Genomic DNA, 18,841 nt, shown 5'->3' with positions numbered 1-18,841 from the left:
TCTGAGAATTAAAATTTTGTGAGTCATGTGAATAGGGCTTGGCAAAATCATTATTATACGGACATTGTGATATGAGACTAAATATCATCTTAGTTTTTGTATATCATCCTGTAAGTGTTTGTCTTCCTGGTTTCAAATGCCACAGTACAGTAAAGTGGTGGAATTTTCTGAACTTACCGGACTGTTGTAGCTGTTCAGTTATTTGCCTTTACCCACTTTTGAGGCTTTTACCTTTAAGACCAGGGCCTGGATCTGAGTACACTCGACCCTGAAGTCCAGCTTGTTTGATTAGTGTGAACAGTGTGTACCACACCTGGGCTCAGTATGCCAATCTGTCTCCAAGTCCACTTGGAAAGGTGGTCTTGAGTATGGTTGATGTATACTCCAGTAGAGTCTGCATCAGATGTGAACACCAACTATACCAAAACACTGAAAGACAGACAGACCCAGATACGGCTTTGCTGCCGCCTTTGACATGCAGTCGCAGCTCTGACGGGAAACAAAGAGCTCTGCACCTGACAACAGCGGCTCCTCCCCTGGCCAGGAGCAGAGCTTAGCCTCGCTGCTCTGCTGGTCCTTGCTGATGATGATCCTCGGGGCAGCAGTGTCCATCTGCGGTGTCCTTTTAACACAACAAAAATGACACATAGATGATTAAGCAAGTGTACGGAACAACATTATTAACATGTTATGTGAAAAAATCAAGAATCTCATTATGTAAATATTTTGTGGAAGCTCCAATCTTCAACCCTAAAATATCATTCCAGTATTGATATTGGGGTATTTGGTAGGGAAAAAAAAAAGATATTTGATTTTTCTCCATATCGCCCAGGCTGATTTAAAAGAGCACTGGATACTGGAGTTTTACAGCCATGCTTGCAATGCAGCTGTAGGGATGGCAGTGTTGGTTGGTCAGTCTGTTGGTTGATCCACCACTTTTGCCCAGACTAAAATATATTTATATTAGATGGATTGTAATGAAATGTTGAAGAGACAGTCATTCATAAAGACTGGAATTAGAAAAAGTGTAGCACTACTCCATAAAAACAACTCGTATTTGACAGGACTACAAGGTATTTTTAAATGTCAGCATTGGTTTTCTGTGGGTACTCCGGCTTCCTCCCACAGGCCAAAGACATGCAGGTTAATTGATGTCTCTAAATTGTCCGTAGGTGTGAATGTGAGCGTGAATGGTTGTCTGTCTCTATGTGTCAGCCCTGAGATAGTCTGGTGACCTGTCCAGGGTGTACCCCGCCTCTCGCCCGATGTCAGCTGGGATAGGCTCCAGCCCCCCCGTGACCCTCAAGAGGATGAAGTGGTTAGAAGATGAATGAATGAATGAATGAATGTTTCAGCTCACCTGCTAACACACTAAACTAACAGTAAACATTGTAAACATCATGCCTGCCACCATCAACATATTGACATTGTGATTGTGAGCATGTTTGCATGCTCATATTAATATTTAGCTCAAAGCTCTGCACAGCTTGAGAGAGACTCATTCTTACTGGACTTTATTTTGTATTGTTCGGTAGTGTGTATACTGCTTTCTAGATCTGTTTTCTATGAGCTGGTGGTGACACAATAACAGTCTTTATCTTTTGTTCAGGTAAATCACAGTTATATTGCTATGACCAGTTCTGCCCTTTTAAATATTGTTGGCATTTAGATATCAGTGAAGATTGTCAGTGTAACATGACATCATTGTTTTCTAAATGTGGTGTTCCACTCCATGCAAATGTTCCTTGATCAACACAGCTCAGTTGATTACACAGATTTCTTTCTACTTAGATAGCTGCTTCCAGCTGGCCCCTGTTAACGTCTATGGAAGCTATAAGTTTAAAGCTGTTTAATCAGCCTTTTCTACTTTATGTAAGGACCACACTGGGACCAGGAAGTACCCGCCAGTAGCTGCCCAATGAGCGAAAACCCTGTAGGACTGTAGAGTGCGATCTGGAATGAAATGTGAATTAGGAACGCCTGTCACTGGTCCCTTTTTAGGGATTCAGTGGGATTATGTCTGCATGGGTGCCCTGGCTGCAGATGAAACACGTCTGGGATGAAAGTAGGCAGTCTTTGCATGCATGCACACCGAGTTGACCAGCCGCGCCAGTGAGGTATTAAGGCCAAGCGTTGTTGTATTGTTTTTTCTTGTGGTTTAACAGTCAGGTAGCCCTCGGCAACCAAGGAGTAGAAACAAATACTGACAGAAACAGACAGTGCTTTTAGAAATGCCTCACTGCCACAGAGAGAGATGCTAAACTAACAGCACAATTTCAATTACAAAAGACTCACCGTCACGTTTTATATTCATCCTAATGCATCCTAACAAAAATCTTATTAGAACCTTATTTCAAGGCTGACCCACATACACAAACACCTTAAAGGCTGCAGACGCCCACATTGATAGCCTATTTGATTTTTCCCCAGACAGATAGAACAGTCAGTGTATTAGTAGAGCTGACCTTACAACAGCTACTTAATCAGGCTGCCAATAGGGTAGCAAGTCACCATTCCCAACTGACTGCACCAGTCATCACTACTTAAATATGCACAATAAGAAACAAACTTGTATCTCAATTTCCCATGGAGTATATTACAATTTAAACATTTATCTGCAGGCTACAACTCTAATATATTTCAACAGACCAAAAACCTTTGCCAGTAATGAAACAGTTGCTCATCATACATTAAAATATAGACAGTAGCTGCAGTATCATTATTGTTAATATAAATGAGGAGAATTCAAATTTTAGTTTGGTTTTAAACAGACACATGGTAAGGTCTAACCTCTAGTAGTGTTTTCTGGAATGAAGACTGCATTTCCCATGAGCACCACCACCTTGTGTCGTAAAGATCTTGATCTGGCTAGTGTGGCTTTGTAATATGATGATGATGATGGTCAAACAAAGTCAACTTTGTTTTAGAACCATTCTTCAGAGTTTGGTACTGAACTTGGTACCTGAATTATGTCAGTACTAAAATGAGGACCAGTTCACGTTAAATCCATTGGAGCCAAATGTTAGTGTTTAAAAGAGCCCCTCTGGGTGAAAAAGCTGGGTTTAGACAAGAGGCAGAAGCGCTGCAAAGTGCCCTGAAGCCTTGAGGCTAGGGTTGCAACCGTATGAGATTTTCATCGTATAATAACCATCTCAGAAATATATTGTGGTTTCATGGTATCATGGTATTATAGAAATAATGTGTTTGTCAGTCAGAATGACCCTTGGTTATTTTTGGTTTAACAAATGTTTTGTAGCTATAATTGAAACTTGATTTTCCGTCCAGTTGCATTGTTTTTTTCAATATGGTAGATTAGCAAATGTACATGCTTTGAGAACTGTCAACTTTTATCTCATGGTATACCTTAAAACCGGTGTATCTACTTGAAGCCAACTTTGAGGCTGGCCCTGGAGCCCTAAGGTGCCGTCGGGTTCAACTTCAGATAGGAGGTGGAAGCGTCTCGAAGCCAGGAAGCCGGTAATGGAGCTTTGAGGCCACTTGTTGACTTACCAGTGAACCAAAACTATTGTTGCAGCACCAATCTGCTGTGGTAGTTGTGTCTGGTCCATATTTTCTGTATTGTTTATGTAATAGCCTAGTATCACTGCTGGTTGAGCAGATGCACGCACATGCAGTGTACACCTGTATCACCAGACAGACAGAGGATTAGCTCTATGTGTTTGATTAAAAAAAGAGCAGAGGAGCAGAATTGTGTTTTATTGTACTACATCTACTCTACAGCTTATTCAAAATTTCTGTTATTACAAAAAAGTAAATCACAAAAAAAGGTACCACTGAGTACCAGGGCAAAGTGCAGGTACCACAACCATTCGCAAACCTAGGTCACATCGAAATCTAAAACTAAAAGATTCAGTTGATCGGTTATAGTAATTTTGCTGAAAAAGCTAAAGTTTTCAAAACTCCCTAATGTTATGTCTTCATAATAGGCCATCAGCAAAATAGAGCTTGTTAACAAGACCAACACAAAATGTTACATAGCTTTACATTCCTGTCAGGAAAAAAAGGGCCAGTTCAGCATTGGTTTTGATTTTTTTCAACTCCCGCAATTCTCTCCATCTGTTGAAACAACTGACGAAGGCTGACTTGTGTTTTTGCCCCTGCTCACTGTCCCGTCTTGCTTTTGTTTTGTTATTCTGTTAGTTCTTCTGTTTTTCTCTTTGCTGATCCTGCCTCAGTATCATTCATAACCACAAAATATAGCATCAAATGTAAAAATCTCTAAAAAAAAAAAAAAATCTTCTCATGCTTCCTTTTAACTTACTACTCACTGCGAAACTTTGTCTGGGGAAATATAAACATTTGTGCCATAAATCATTTAGTCTGATTTCAGTATGGGGATGAATCAGACCCAGGGACAGGCATTAAGAATAATTGTGTAGAAATAGTCAGTCTTCTTGTTGATGGTCTGGTATGCTTATGTAGCTTACATAGAGGCATTAGCGTGAAGCTGAGCCTGCTTTGTATCCAGTTTAAAACTCCTTGTAGCTGCTTTAAATAATGATGTAATGATATAATGCTGCAGCGTTTATCACAACCAGGCATGCGGGGACAACAGCCGCACAGAATCCCTGACTAAACATTTAGAAAATGCATGGCATCCAGATAGGCGCCTGAGATACCAGGCACGATGGACAGAGGGGGAGAGAAGGAGAGACAGGCGAGAGGATTTGTGGAGAAGGGTGAGACAGAAGGGGACGACTGCCTCCACTTAGCATGCTATGAGTCAAAGGTTCGCCAGGGGTCATGAGCTGCAAACTCAGTCATGAATAAAACAAATCATGTTCTCCGATTCTTGTTCCAAACTCAAACATCCAGCAATAAGTTCCTCTGGGAATACGTGGGGCTTTTTTTAAGGCTTATTCCAGGGCCTTGAGAAGGCATACCACATGTTTCATAACCATGAAACTTATTAAAGTGGAGGATGGGCAGAAAGCAGACCAGATTTTCTACCCCCAGTCCAAGAATATTAGCAATAATACTCTGGTTCACTATCGTTGGTCTTGGGGCAGGACATGGCATTTTTTTTTCATCATGGACTGTGTAATTCAATAATAGAGCAGAAAATCAAGTTTGATGTTTCGCAGAGCTCTCTGAATTACAAAATGTGCTCTCTCTCTCTCAAAAAAAAAAAAAAAAAAATGCTAAGAAGCATCTCTGGCTGTAACAAGGGACAGAGGAGAGCACAAGTGTTGTTAGACCACAGACAGTGTGACAAGCTGATTAAAATGCCCACAGACTGGGAGAGCTAGACCTCCACACTCTATTCACTCGACCCAGGCACGTCGTCACGACAACGAAGGACGACAAAGGCCTTTCTTAGGCTATTGAGTGCTGTGAAAGAAGAGGCGGCTGTGTGTGTGCGTGTGTCTGTGTGTGTCTGTGTGTGTGTGTGTGTGTGTGTGTGCGTGTCTGTGACTTGGAGTGGAGATGTGGCTGTACAGGCCGTAGGTGGTAATGTATGCAGACCATCCACAAACAAATGAATACGCATGCACGTCCCACTGCCACCTCCTTAGCATTCTGCCACACAATGACCATACCAGCGTCCTCGATGACGTGATGCTTCATCCGAGCATGTGGCCACGCTAAATTCAAACCCCTAACTAGCCACGGACAAGCTTTTTGAGCTTGTTTTGTCTTTTTTGGAGACAGAATGCAAATGCCTTTGTCTGTTCATTTTTCCAGTCTTTTTTTTCCATCTTCGCTCTGGTAATGGCTCTGGAAGTCAGGATAGATTCAGGATAGATTCAATGTATTTGATAGCGGCTTTAAACCTCAATCACTATCTGAAACGTTACCCTAAATCAGGGCGATATCTCCATCTTATAAGTACAGTAAACATTTTTTTCTTCTACATTAGAAGTTAAGTAATGGCTCCATACAGTAGGTAAGGAATGGCAAGACTACTGTACATTACTTCAGGTCAGGTCGGGTTTGGGTTGCTTGATATTCAGGCTTGCTTTAATTTAAAGGAAAAGTTCATCATTTTGGGAAATATGTTTATTTGCCTTCCTGCCCAGTTAGATAAAAAAAATCAAAACTATTCCCACATTTTCTTTCCACTAAATATGGAGCTACATCCAGCAGCTGGTTAGCTTAGCTTAGCCTAGCATAAAGCTTGGAAACTGGGGGAGACGGCTAACCTGGTTCTTTCCAAAGTTGACAAAATGTGTATACAGCACCTTAAGAGTGTGTTAATTCATTTACATTTTATTCATTTGTGCAATAACCAAGTGTAATGTCAGTTGTAAAAATGAGGCGCCATATGTCATACGTTGGACTGTTTCTTTGCTGGGTGCTTTGACGTCCAGGAAGTCATTGCACTCTGCAAAGCTCTCTTAAAATGTTATCCCCGAAGATGTTATTTCTTTTGAGTTTGATTGTTGCTTAAATATTTAAAGGGACAGTTCACCTCAAAAACAAAAACAGACATTTTTCGTCTTGTCTGTAGCGCTAGTAATCAGTCTAGATTGGGTTGATGTGAGTCATCAGCCATGGAGATGTGTCATGGACAAGAGGCTCATGTTTATGACAGCATGAGATAAACTTAACACTGTCACATTAACTACTTAGTGGTGCTAAGTAAGCTAGGAGTAGATGCATGCTTCTGTCTGCATTGTGATATGGTCAATGGGTGTAATTCCATAGAAAAAAAACAGTTCCTTTCAAACTGCTCACAACAAAGTCTGTGGATTATTTTGAGTAACCGGGTTGTTTTTACTGGAAAAAGTCTTTGCTGTTGACAGACAGCTGATATCTCGGCAACACTCAGCAACAAACACCAGAACAATCTAGACTGATAAACAGCACTACAGTAAAGAGGGAAAATATACCTTTATGATTTTGAGGAGAACTGTCCCTGTTATGTTATAGGAAAAAAAAAAGATTTCAAGCCAATTTGTTAAGGGCTTTAAAGTCTGTCAGCCAAACTCTGCAGCCATAGAACAGCATGTGAGTATATCAATAATTTATCACATAACCCAGCTGAGCGTTTGTAGTAAAACAGCTTCAGTCAATAGATAAGCCTGCCACAGCCACCTTTTGATTCAGTCAGTCCATTTATTAACACAGGAAACTGGACTATAACTGCACAATGGAGTCTGTAGACAGAATTTCTTTAGGATTTTCCCATCCTCTCCAAATAATTAGGTACATCCACTTCCACATATGCTTTATATTTAAGGAAACTCTGCATCCCTGAATTCCTTTAGTACAGGTTATATACGTTAACCTAAAAAAGACTTAAATCAAAGCAGCGCCCTGTAAGGAAACATACGGGAGTCTACTGTCCTTTCAGATACTTTGTAAAAGTGCAAGTTTTTTATGATCTGTTATGTTTTTGCTTTGTCATCCAATTCTGCCTTTTTCTCACGTTGTCATTCGGTGTGGCCGACTGGCTGACTCTCCTCTGGGAGGCCACAGAGCTGAGGTCTGTAATTGTGGCAGGATTTGTTGGCTGCTGCCTGCGCTGCGCCGCTGTGCTCCAACTCTGTCAGTAGAGGCTCTTTCTAAGGATCTGACCACTGGCCACTTAACGCACTCTGTCTTACACACACACACACACACACACACACACACACACACACACACAAAGGAAGCACCCAAACCAGCACCCGCTCAACAAAATCAAATTCATTTCTCACTATTATTATCATCTTTTTATTATATGGTCCTATTTTAAGTCTGGAGGTAGGTTAGGCTGTGAGGACCATGTATTCCCATCAAACTATATTCAAACATGCACTTTTAGATTTATAACAGACATGCTTATTAAGTCACCATATTTTACTGCACTCCAGGGCCACTTGGGTCCCACAGCCGTTTGCCTGTCCCTGGTTAAAAAAGTTAAATTGGGCCTCAGCTGCTATTGTCAATCATTCTCTCTTTCTCTCCTTCTCTCCCTCTCTCTCCGTCTACCGTCTGCTTCCTCGCTCTTTGATCCTCGAGCCTGTTGAATGTTGAACTGAAGAATTACAGCACCATCAGTTCCAGTTTGTCATATTTCCGTGACAGCACTAGTCTTCTCTCTCTCTCCCAACTCGTCAAGGTCAGAGGGTCAAAGAATTTTCTGTCATGTGCTCAGAAAAACCAGTTGCACCTTAGGATGAAAACTTCTGTCTGCTTTCCTCTTAATTATCCATCGACATAAAGTTAACAATGTAGATATTAATTTTCATGTAGCAAAAAAAAAGACGGTATAAAATAAATGATCAGATGAATCATTGTAGCAGGAAATGTTGCTCTCTCACTGAGGACAGAGATGACACAGCCCATCTTCCACAGGCAGACCCGGCTGTGTCTGCCAGTCTCTATGTTCAGGCTGTCATCACTGAGTCTGTACATAGTCGGTATCTTTATCGGTTTTTCATCAATCACAGTGGTCAGATAGTTTGCCATTGTGTACTGTCTATTTAGGGCCAAATAGCTTTGAAGTTTGTTTGAGGTTTTGTGGTAGATGTCCAATAGCTGCTATAGTTTTCTTTTTCTTTAGCTATAATTTGGTTGTGCGGATTGTGTGAGGGGTGTCCTGTGGCCTTGTGCTGTTAGAGAAGGTGAGCCTCAGGTCATGTTATTTCAGAAAGCCCTCTTGCAAAGGTTCCTCTACATAATGAAAGTTTTCCTGATGACATTTCTGACCTTTAATTATTTATTGTTAAACAGTTTGGGACTGGTGTTTTGAATGATGATCGTGTACAGCATATAAACATTATCACTGATAGATAACAGCACATTAAAGTCAATTGCTCGTACAGTGAATCGCAGGTCGCGCGTGTCAGGCTGTACCAAGCAGCTCAGCTTAACACCTGCTTTTCCCAGGGAGAGCGTTACTGTCTCCAGGGTGAAAAGATCCTGTCATAAACCAGGCTGAGCGAATGTGTGTGTGTGTGCGCACATGAAAAAGTGTGTTATGTAGATGTGTGTGTAGACTCTCTCTCTCCAAGGGAAGTGGCTTTTATCCTGTGTCCGTTCAGTGCAGCCACTCGGTCGAAGAGCTGTGAAAGAGACACTATTCCCTCCAGCAGCAGACAGAGAGCCCCTTCAGCGCACCGGAGGGACCAAGAGAGAGAGACCCTCTGTGTCTGCATGTGAACTGAGGGGAGAGAGATGGCCATTGACCCCAAAGAAGGCGACGGAAATGGAAAGGGGCCAAGCATGTGTACATCTGCCTCTCATAATATTAGCGCTTTCACTGATCTAACCATCTAAGTAGGGACGCACAACCAGCTACTGCACTGTATGTGGATGGACTCACTGGATGTAAAAGTGGATTGGAAGTGACGTGAAGGGTGTGATCGCACCTTCAGTCTGTTGTGTTTGGTCTCAACCAGAGAGGAAAAGTGGACTTGGTTACACATGCAGTTTGTCTGTTTAGGTTCACACCAGCTGTAGCTTGTTAATTGGAGTTTTGGTCACCTGTCTTCGCATCAGGCTAGAGATGTCATTGGCAGGAATGGGTCCTGATAGGCTTGTCTCTTCTCTTCATTGGTTCCCACAACACAAGAAATAATAGCTCAACATGAGCATTGGTACAGACCAGGCTTGAAGAACTTCTAGTTGGTCAGATTGAACCCTTATGGTAAGTTCATACCAAACAAGAAGCAAATTTTTGCGTGGCATTACTCGCGCATAGACGACCACTTTGCAATTGGTGAATATTTGCCCCTCACAGCTGTGCTAACAGTTGGGCTATCTGACTGGAAACTGGTAACTGCTAACTTGGTTTGCCAAGTACAGCTGATAGCTGAAATAAAGTGATGTAAACACGGTAAACATGGAGCCTCTGTGCTCTGAAGCAGCATGAACCAAGACGGCAACAATCTTTCATTATTTTTTGTATTGTCACGGCAGCACATTACCGCTTCACTTCTTCCGTTGTTTACTTTCCAAAGTAAAAGACCAACTTAAATTACTCAGAGCATTTTGCTAAGAAGCAACTTAACAAAATAGCCTATACATATTTTAGGAACTTACCAGGTAGTGGTAATCTCCGAGCCCTCTCCATTTTTGATCCATCTCTGTGCAGTACTCACGTTAAGTAAAGGACCTCCAGGTGCACAAAGACGGCCAAAATGTGTGTCCTCTATCTCAGTAATGTCAGGAGAATCTCAACTAGATCTCAATACTGATGGGCTTTTGCAACACAGCGTCTCGTGATTTTCTTGTTCAAGTTGTAAAATTCCAACTTGCGCATTTACGCAAATGTTGCATCTTGGCATCTATTTTGTGTCTTTGCATTGACTTTTTAAGTAATCTTGCAGTGTGAAATACTAGCATCGCGTTGAGTGTGAACACACCATTAGGGCGTCAGCCATCGGGCCGAATGCAGAAGTGCCAAAAACTGCAGCTCCTCAAATGGCCTCCTGAGGCTAGCTCCAAAAGCAAGTAAATTCAAAAGTGTCCAACTTTACAGCAGAAATGAACCTGTTCACAGAAGAGCCACAGATGTCAATGGCAGAGACTGTGATTTATAGTTAAGCTTTGGATTTCACCTGTTGATGTCACCAATGAAACACTAGAGGGATGTGTTGTATTTGATCAGTCACAGTGTGTTTAAATTCTCTCATATGCACGTACTTGGATCTGGAGTTACATCCAGGTAACTTTTATTTCTGAATAGGAGAATCGGCGTGTTTACATTCTTCCATCAACCGTTACAGAAAGGGGTGATTGTGGCAGCCTGGCAGGTTGTAGGTTTGCAGTGATGTGAGTAGATTTCTTTCTTTAACATCCTTTATGTTGTCTTCACCATCAACTGTCTCCTCTAGCATTACAAACTTGTAGGAGAAAACACAGCATACGCCTCAATATTCTTGTAAAGGCACCAGGAATAGCATTTTTCATTGCTGTCAACTTGACTCTGTCAGTCTCATGAACATCACCCAAACATATATGCCGACTTTTTCCACTACTTACTTTAAATCAATTCCAGTTGTTTACTGTCAAGCATTTGTGCCTGTTCTGTATCTTCCTGCCTGCGTGTGGTCATTGCTGAGATCAAACAGACACTGCTACTCTCCCTACTGTACTCTCTGGATGGGATCCACGGATGCCAGTGTTGCAGAGTTAGAGGCCTGGGGCGAGACTCCAGCCAACCCACCAGAACATAACAATGCAAGGCAGTGCTCCAATGGCTCCAGGCCCAGTGTCCCCCACTGTCCCTGTGCTGCTGACCCCACATATTTTATGGTTCTTAGGCGTTCAGTGGGCTGTCACGGCTCATTAGGAGCTTTAGAAATGAACTTGCACAGCAGACTCTCTCAGTGATTAATAAACATGGACAGAGAGAAAAAGCGAGACAGATAGGAATGGTTAGGGCAAAAGTTCACTGAAGAGACCGCATTCTGAGAAGTTTATAGTCTATAAATACACATGGTGCACACACACACACACATATATATGTCAACTTTTTTACTGCTGTTGATTGTGATAGATATGTCGCCCTGTCATCAGCAGCTAAGAGAGTCATTATTCCGGGTCTAAGTGAAGAGTTTTAGCCAATCTCCGGTTTCCGAGGCTAACAGGACTTAAGTTCTGCGGAAGTCACTCACATTTGTTTATTTATATGTTTTCTTGCATGTGAATATTTGCTTCGTAGTTGCTTTGTGACCACCCGTTCCCCTCCCCAATTCAGCTGACAGTCTAATGGTCTACCAGAGGTTATTTATAGGTTGTTGGACTGTGCCCCATAGCCCACCACGCCGCATACCAGACAAAACTGATGAACTCTGGAGATTGTTGGTGAACAGCCTGAGAGAATCCACCCCTCTGCTTCTCTAAAGGGTGGCAGTGGTGTTTGAATTACTACCAAACACTTCCACAGAGTAAAAGTAGATGTTCTGCTTTTAACATCAGGAAACTGACTGTGGTAAAGCCTAGATGTAGTGTATAAACATGAACCCCTAAGATCTGCACCTCTAAGAATAATGGATTTGTGTTTGTTATTAGCTTAAAAGGCTTAAAAGTAAGCCTGTTGATTTACATCACTGAAAATCCCCAAACTTTCCCCAAGACTCACCCACATTTAAATGGATGATTATACAGAGAGCTGTCTTATTTGAAGAGTGGTCATTAAGTTGACGAATTAAGTGAAAATGCTGCATTGCCTTAACAGGTCTCTGATGTCAAAAGAAATATCTTCTCTTGGCATTTACATCAACCACAGCTGTGTTTCCCGTGCCTCTGCTCTTCCCCTCCATTTCCACTTTGTCCCACAACACAGTCATCAAGTCTGATCTCATGGTAGCTCGTAGGAGGCCTGTTTGGTAAAAGGAAGTTCCCATGGCGATGGGGTCATTGCATGCTATAAATATGTCGACCGCAGCATGTAAGCCGGTCAAAGAGCAGGTGAGGACGCCTGCTCAGAGTAGCAGTGAGAATTTGTCTAGAATTGTTCCCAGGCTTTCTGTTACAGAGGCTGGACGAGGCAGAAAATACCCAGCTTACAAAGTTACTAGTGTAGGGCATGCGTCTCTTTGGCCTCTCTCTAGTGGCTCCCTGTGGCTTTGACACACACAAAAAAATGTAAATGAATAATGTTAATTTTTTAAAAACATTTTTATTTTCATTTATTATTGTTGTTGGGCGATAGTGACTCTAACATTCCCCCATTGTAAAAATGTGTATCTTTATAAAACTGGTAATGATAAAAAAAATATATATTTTAACATTTTGTCTACTAAGATTTGAAGCTGATGGCAGTGCTAAAGATTTAAGGGATTGTCAAAGCTGTAAAAAGTCATCCTGAGCTGAACATGAATGTCTGTTGAAGTGGTGATCCAACCCTAAATCAACACTAGTAACATGGATAAAGAAGGCTTGTATCTGAGAGCTCTAAAGATTTGACTCAATAAAACATGAGGCACACTGAATTGGTTTGTTTTATATATATATTTCATGAGGCCTATCTCTCCCCTGTCTCAAATGACTATGGATTTTCAAACCCTGTTTAACAGACTGTAATGGCCACTCCTCTTGACATTCGCGCACATACACACCCGCCTTAAATCCTCTGACAGTGGGCGTGGAGGTTATTTCTTATTATACTTCTTATTCTGCTCATGAATAAGTAAATAGGAGGCCTAAGACACACTCACCCACTTACCAGACACGTACTAAGACACATGCACCTGCTCCTGGATGGCCCCTGGTTATGTACACACGCACAAATACACACACGTCCACACCCAGCCACACACACACACACACACACACACACTGATTCCCAGTCTCCTCCCTTTCAACACCCATCGTCTTTGTCCTGATTGCAGCTCCAGGGGGGTCGACAGTTAGGTGAGATGGCACTGCATGGCTAATGTCTTAGCAATCTATTCACACTGCAAGGTAATGGTGCACAATATTACTTTTTTTTCCCCAAAGTATCACAGTCTTATGTAGACATGGCTTTCTTTATCATTATGCTGAGTGTTGGGGCATAAGTTATACTTGTGAGAGCTCATATTCTGTGAATCAAGTTGTGTGTAGAGTTCTTACACATGACCATTTTAAAGCTTGCTCCATACACTGTGTTGTACAGAAGTTATTCATTTATTTCTATGTGACCTTTCTCAGCGAGGTCAGTGAAAGGAAAGGTCTGAGGAATCTGTTCAATAATTAAAGGGGTTTTTATCTCTAATGCAGAGGCCCTCAGTGTCCGCAAACCACTCTCTTCAGAGGTGTTGAGTGATGGCTGTGGAAATGGGAAATAAGAGTTGTTGTTTTAAATGCTCCAGCTGTAAGGGATACTGTGGCTGCTGGTGTTTTGATTCTGATGAGTACACTCTACATAGTGGTAAAGTGATAAACACTAATCATACATTAAATGTGGTCTCTGAGTCATGTCTCCGTCTCTCTCTTTGTCTTTCTCTCTACTTTGTACACAGATTAGTAAACTTCCTTGTTGCTAACATTCACAGACAGAGAGGAAAGGAATGGGATATGATTGCAGGTGAAAAAGTGGAGGAAGTCTTCAGCTGAACGAGAACATAGATGGTATTCCCAAAATTGTATTTGAACCATAAGATGTATAAAAAAACTCCCGTTTTAAAGCCTTGGCATTTAGTTTGGCATTTTGGCCATTGCCATCTTGGATTTTTGGAGCCAGAAGCGATTATTCGAAAAATTGTCGAATAGTTGCCATGATTTTCGAATAGTGTTTTTGCTTGTGCTGCCCATCCCGAATTTAAAGGATAACACTGGCAAGCTGGCAATATTAAATATATGTTGGGGTTGCAGCTATCGATTTCTTTTAGTAATTGAGTATTCTGTCAATTATTCTGGTGATTAATAAAGTAATCAGATAAGAAATACAGCATGTTTTCATTAAATTACTTTACCTTTATTTAAGGACAATAGTAATACATATAAGAAAATAATAAGTGTCTGAAAAATAAAAATAAGTGTGCACACAGTTGAATCTGCTGCTAAACTCAACTGCCTGCTCAGTTAAACATCATGGAACCCTCTGCACAAAGCCGCCCAAAGTACAACTCTGTGACTCACTGAAAAAGAGTATAATAAATTGATATTTATTACCGGGCCTTCATAAAAATCAAACTTTAAATTCTTATGACCGGCTAATTTAGACTCACTCACTGTGGTCACGGAGGTGCCTTACACCTGCTGACCCTTCTCACCCATCTAAATTAATATACCTGTTGTACTTCATATGTGCTTGTAGTCTCCATTTTCTACTTTTGTGTGTGTGTGTGTGTGTGTGTGTCTGTCTGTCTGTCTGAGAGTGATTGAGTGCCACATGTGTGCTTGAGTGCATGAATGAGTGAGTAAGAGGTGCATGTGTGTTAATGTAAACGTGATGTTAACGTTATCTTATTGTGTTGGGTCTGTTTGGCGAACTTGATGCATACACTGGATGTTTTCTTCTCAGATGTTGTTGCATTGAGGATGTGCTATTGTAGTATGCTAACTCCGTTTTGCAACACACACACTGAACTATGTTTTCTTTTAATATGAACTTGTAATGATCTCACACTCTTAACACTTTCTGTCGTGTCTCCTCTTTTTGTCTTGCTGTTTATTTGTCCCTCTTCCTCCACTGTTTTTCAATTGGTGCAATACATCAGCATTATAGCTACATACAACTGCGAAAGTAATGTGAGCTTGTTGTGCAGCAGATCATTTTGTTTTTAAAAAAAGACTGTAATTTCTTAAAACACCCAGACACTGTTGTTTTTAGTCAGTAAATAGTGCATTTAAACTACAGTGTGTATGTCCATGGAAATGATGGAGTATGTCAGCCAGTGCAACAGTGAAAAAGAGCATCTTCTTGCCAGCTTAAATTCTTAAGATTTTCTCACCGCATCTTAACATTTATCTCAGCCTAAACCTAAGCTCTCTAAAACTCTTAACCTTGCACTATGCGCAGCTGGAAGCAGCTTTTACTCTTATTGAATGTTGATGTCTAACAAGAAACTCCTGCATCTTTAACCCTGTTCTGTTTCTTTCCTCAGAATATTTGCCATGCTACATGGGAAGGTTCTTAACTCCACCCTGCTCTTGCTCCTTATCCTCATCATCTTTGCCACAGTTCATGGTCGCTCCTACCCACGGTTTTCCCGCAATGACACTGAATTCCAGCACCTGGTGCTTCACCCAGACCCCTCTGTGGGGACGGTGTACGTGGGGGCCAGGGACCATCTCTTCCAGCTGGATGGATCAGATGGACTCCGGCTGGAGCAAGAGGAGACGACTGGTCCCGTGAGCGACAGCAAAGACTGCCTTCCCCCCGTCACTGAGTTCAACTGTCCTCAGGCCAGGAGAACTAGTAATCACAACAAATTACTCCTGGTAGATCCAAAGGCGTTGGAGCTGATCACCTGCGGCAGCATCCACCAGGGCACCTGCCAGAAACGCAGCCTTGCATCGATCAAGAAGGTTCTCTTCTCCACCGAGAGGCCCGTGGATACTCAGTATGTTGCGGCCAATGACCCCTCAGTTTCAACTGTGGGGCTGGTGGTGGGGCTTCGTGGCGGGGAAAGGACAGTGATGTATGTGGGTAGGGGTTACACCGCTAGCCACCCGCCTATCTCCACTCGCCACCTTTCATCTGAACCAGTCTTTTCCTACGAGGAGACAGCTAAGCTAGCTGTGGCTGGGCGTCTGTCAGAATACGACCACCATTTTGTGATGGCGTTCACACGGCGCACGTATGTGTACTTCTTGTTTTACCGCCGTGACATCAAGTCAGCATCAAGGGAGTACCGGACCTATGCTGCCAGAGTGTGCCTAGACGACACTTCCTACTATTCCTATGTGGAGGTCCCTCTTGTCTGCCGATCCCCTTCCTCTCCTTCCAAGACTTACAACCTGCTCCAGGCTGCCCAGGTACTTTCTTTCAAAATATTATCAAGAGTCCTTTGACATACTTGTAGGGAGCAGCAATTCAAAATATTGAATTTCCCAGTCATCAAAGTGTGTGAATTTCAAGTCCTGCTTTCAGAAATGTGTTTACATCAAGTTAGCACTGATGCTGGCTGTGTTTAACTTTCCTGAGTTTTTTCCCACGCCTTTGTTGCAACAGGTGGGACAAGGTGCAGGCCGGGAAGGCGAGGATCTGCTGGGAGTCTACTCCACCCGCATCGGTTCCACAAACAACAATCCTTTGGATGCCTCAGCTCTGTGCGTTTACCCACTGGACGAGCTTGACAGACACATTGACTCCACCCGTGACCTCTGCTACACCCAGGACGGCCGGGTGGAGGGGAGAGGAGAGGTGGCCTACATAGAGTACGAGGTCAAGTCCAGCTGTGCCAACCTGCCCATGGTAAGGATAAAGTCAATGAAGGATCAGGGTTAAATGTGTTTGCGTTTTAGCATCAACATCGACCTGATGTTGAAGCTGACCTTTTCTCTGATGGAAGAAAAACAAACATTTTGGAGCAGTGGGCTTTTAAAACAATGATTTTGTCAATAATGTACTCACTCTCAAACTACTGTTTCTCTATGGTCCTCTTAGCAGAATTGCATGCTTTGATTTTTTTCTGCTTTGAATGCTTGTTACAGCCTTGAAACTGACCGTATAGTACGTGCATTAGGGCTATACATCATGATGAATTATTTCCTGCTGTCTTAATGTACCTTAAGTATATTGACTGAATTGGTTTCAGTGGTCACAAAAAATCAAAACAGAAACTACAGCAGAGTAACAAGGGATGACTGGATTGCAGAGATTAAGCTTAGTAACAGGATGAATGAAGGCATTGTAATGAGTCCCTCGTCGAAAAGCCCAAAGCTCCCAGATGCCCCAGGAGTAGCTTTGCCCAGCTGCAGCCCTCCAGTGACCCTCTCTGCTGCCCTGCAGCCGCTCAGGTCCTGCCAGCCCTCAGAACCATTTAATGGGATCGTTAGGGATCAATAAACCAAACTAACCCTGAATCAGCTGTGCTGCTGCTTAATGAGCTCTGACAAGGACGGATGGGAGTTTTTTTTTTTTTTTAAAAAAACCCACTGACATAAGAGGACAGAGAGCGCCAGAGAGAGGAAAAAGGCAAACCGCAACATGGGAATAGAAAGACTGGCAGGGAATGAGAATAAAAGAATCTAGAGGAGATGCTGAAAGAAACACAGAGAGATGATTAAATGAAAAGAGGATATATTAGATCACAGTTCCTTTTGCAACAACGATAAGTCATCTTATTTTTTTAATAAACTCTGAGTAGACTGAAAAAAAAATTTGTCCCTTTCTACTTCCTCCTTCAGGGCCAATTATCTGGAGCCAGAGCTGGGAGACTTACTGGAAAGCAGGATTTAGAGTGGTTGCTTTGCAAAACCAAAAGAGCGAGTTGGCTGTGTCCGTATGAGTCTACTTTAATCTATGGTGCAATCCTCTTATGTTGAATTAAAAGGATCCAAAGGCTCTGAGGCAATAGTAGGAAAGAATGGGCGATTTGTGAAAAGATGTGAGCACAGACTTGTCAGTCTGAAGCACAGTCAACAGTCTGAAGCTTAGTTTGACATTTTTAAGGGAAGACACTACAGGTAAATAGAGTAAAATGTTTAATATATAGTTATCACCATGAAACTTCTTCATTTGATTACTCACAATAAGACAGTTTATTGTATTACAGGTTTTCTGAAATTTTATGTTTAGATATGCAAGTGAGACATTATCTAATTAAATGTGTGCTATGTACATTCCCTGACCAAAAATCTGAACATTGAAAAAATTAAGGTTTAAAATTCCTGTTTCATTTTGGTGACATATTAGAGTCAAAGGTTTGTACGGAAGGAATTTTGGTGGTGTTTTTTTTTTTTTATCTCTCCATAAATCAGAAAACACTGTCAACAGACATGAAAAATATTTTTTATGCGATGTTTTTTTGGAATAAAATGTTACATCAATCAGGCTATGAATGATATATGAACAAACCCCTCTGAAGAAACCTTCAGAATATAGTTAGGAATAAAACTGTATGTGCGTGCTACTGAAGGGGAGATTTCTCTATCAGACTATGAGGAAAAAAACAGTTTGAGAAAATGGCCGTAAAAGACATGTATTGTAAAATTACATACATTGTTAGACCAAAAATAAGACACTACAGGTGAATAGCGTAAAAGTTCTGACTCATAGATATCACCATGAAACTTTCCTTGCTGATTTTTTTACCTTAAGACATCATTTTTTGGTATTACAAGTTTTCTGAAATGTTAAATCTAAATATGCAACTGAGGCATTATCTAATTAATCATGCAGTTTTGCATACATTCCCAAAGCAGAAATTTAAATTAAAATAAACAACCAAATGTGTATTTTAGATGTTTTCTTTTCAATAGTGTGAAAAAAACATGTTATGAGGGTAGAATA

At 41.6% G+C, this 18,841-nt stretch overlaps 1 protein-coding gene across 2 annotated transcripts in view; it reads left to right on the top strand.

Annotated features, from left to right (window-relative positions):
- plxnb1a (plexin b1a) overlaps window positions 1–18,841 on the top strand; it is an 81,572-nt gene that overhangs the window by 25,610 nt on the left and 37,121 nt on the right. For both annotated transcript variants that reach the window (XM_049580753.1, XM_049580752.1), the window contains exons 2-3: window positions 15,489–16,362; window positions 16,559–16,801. In XM_049580753.1, the coding sequence (XP_049436710.1) occupies window positions 15,499–16,362; window positions 16,559–16,801 (1,107 nt within the window). In that variant the 5' untranslated portion in view covers window positions 15,489–15,498. The remainder of the gene's footprint in view (window positions 1–15,488; window positions 16,363–16,558; window positions 16,802–18,841) is intronic.

This window comes from Epinephelus fuscoguttatus, linkage group LG7 (assembly GCF_011397635.1).
Source record: "Epinephelus fuscoguttatus linkage group LG7, E.fuscoguttatus.final_Chr_v1".
Lineage (NCBI taxonomy): Eukaryota > Metazoa > Chordata > Actinopteri > Perciformes > Serranidae > Epinephelus > Epinephelus fuscoguttatus.
The sequence above is the reverse complement of the archived record's forward strand: the minus strand, read 5'-3'. Positions and strand labels throughout refer to the sequence as shown.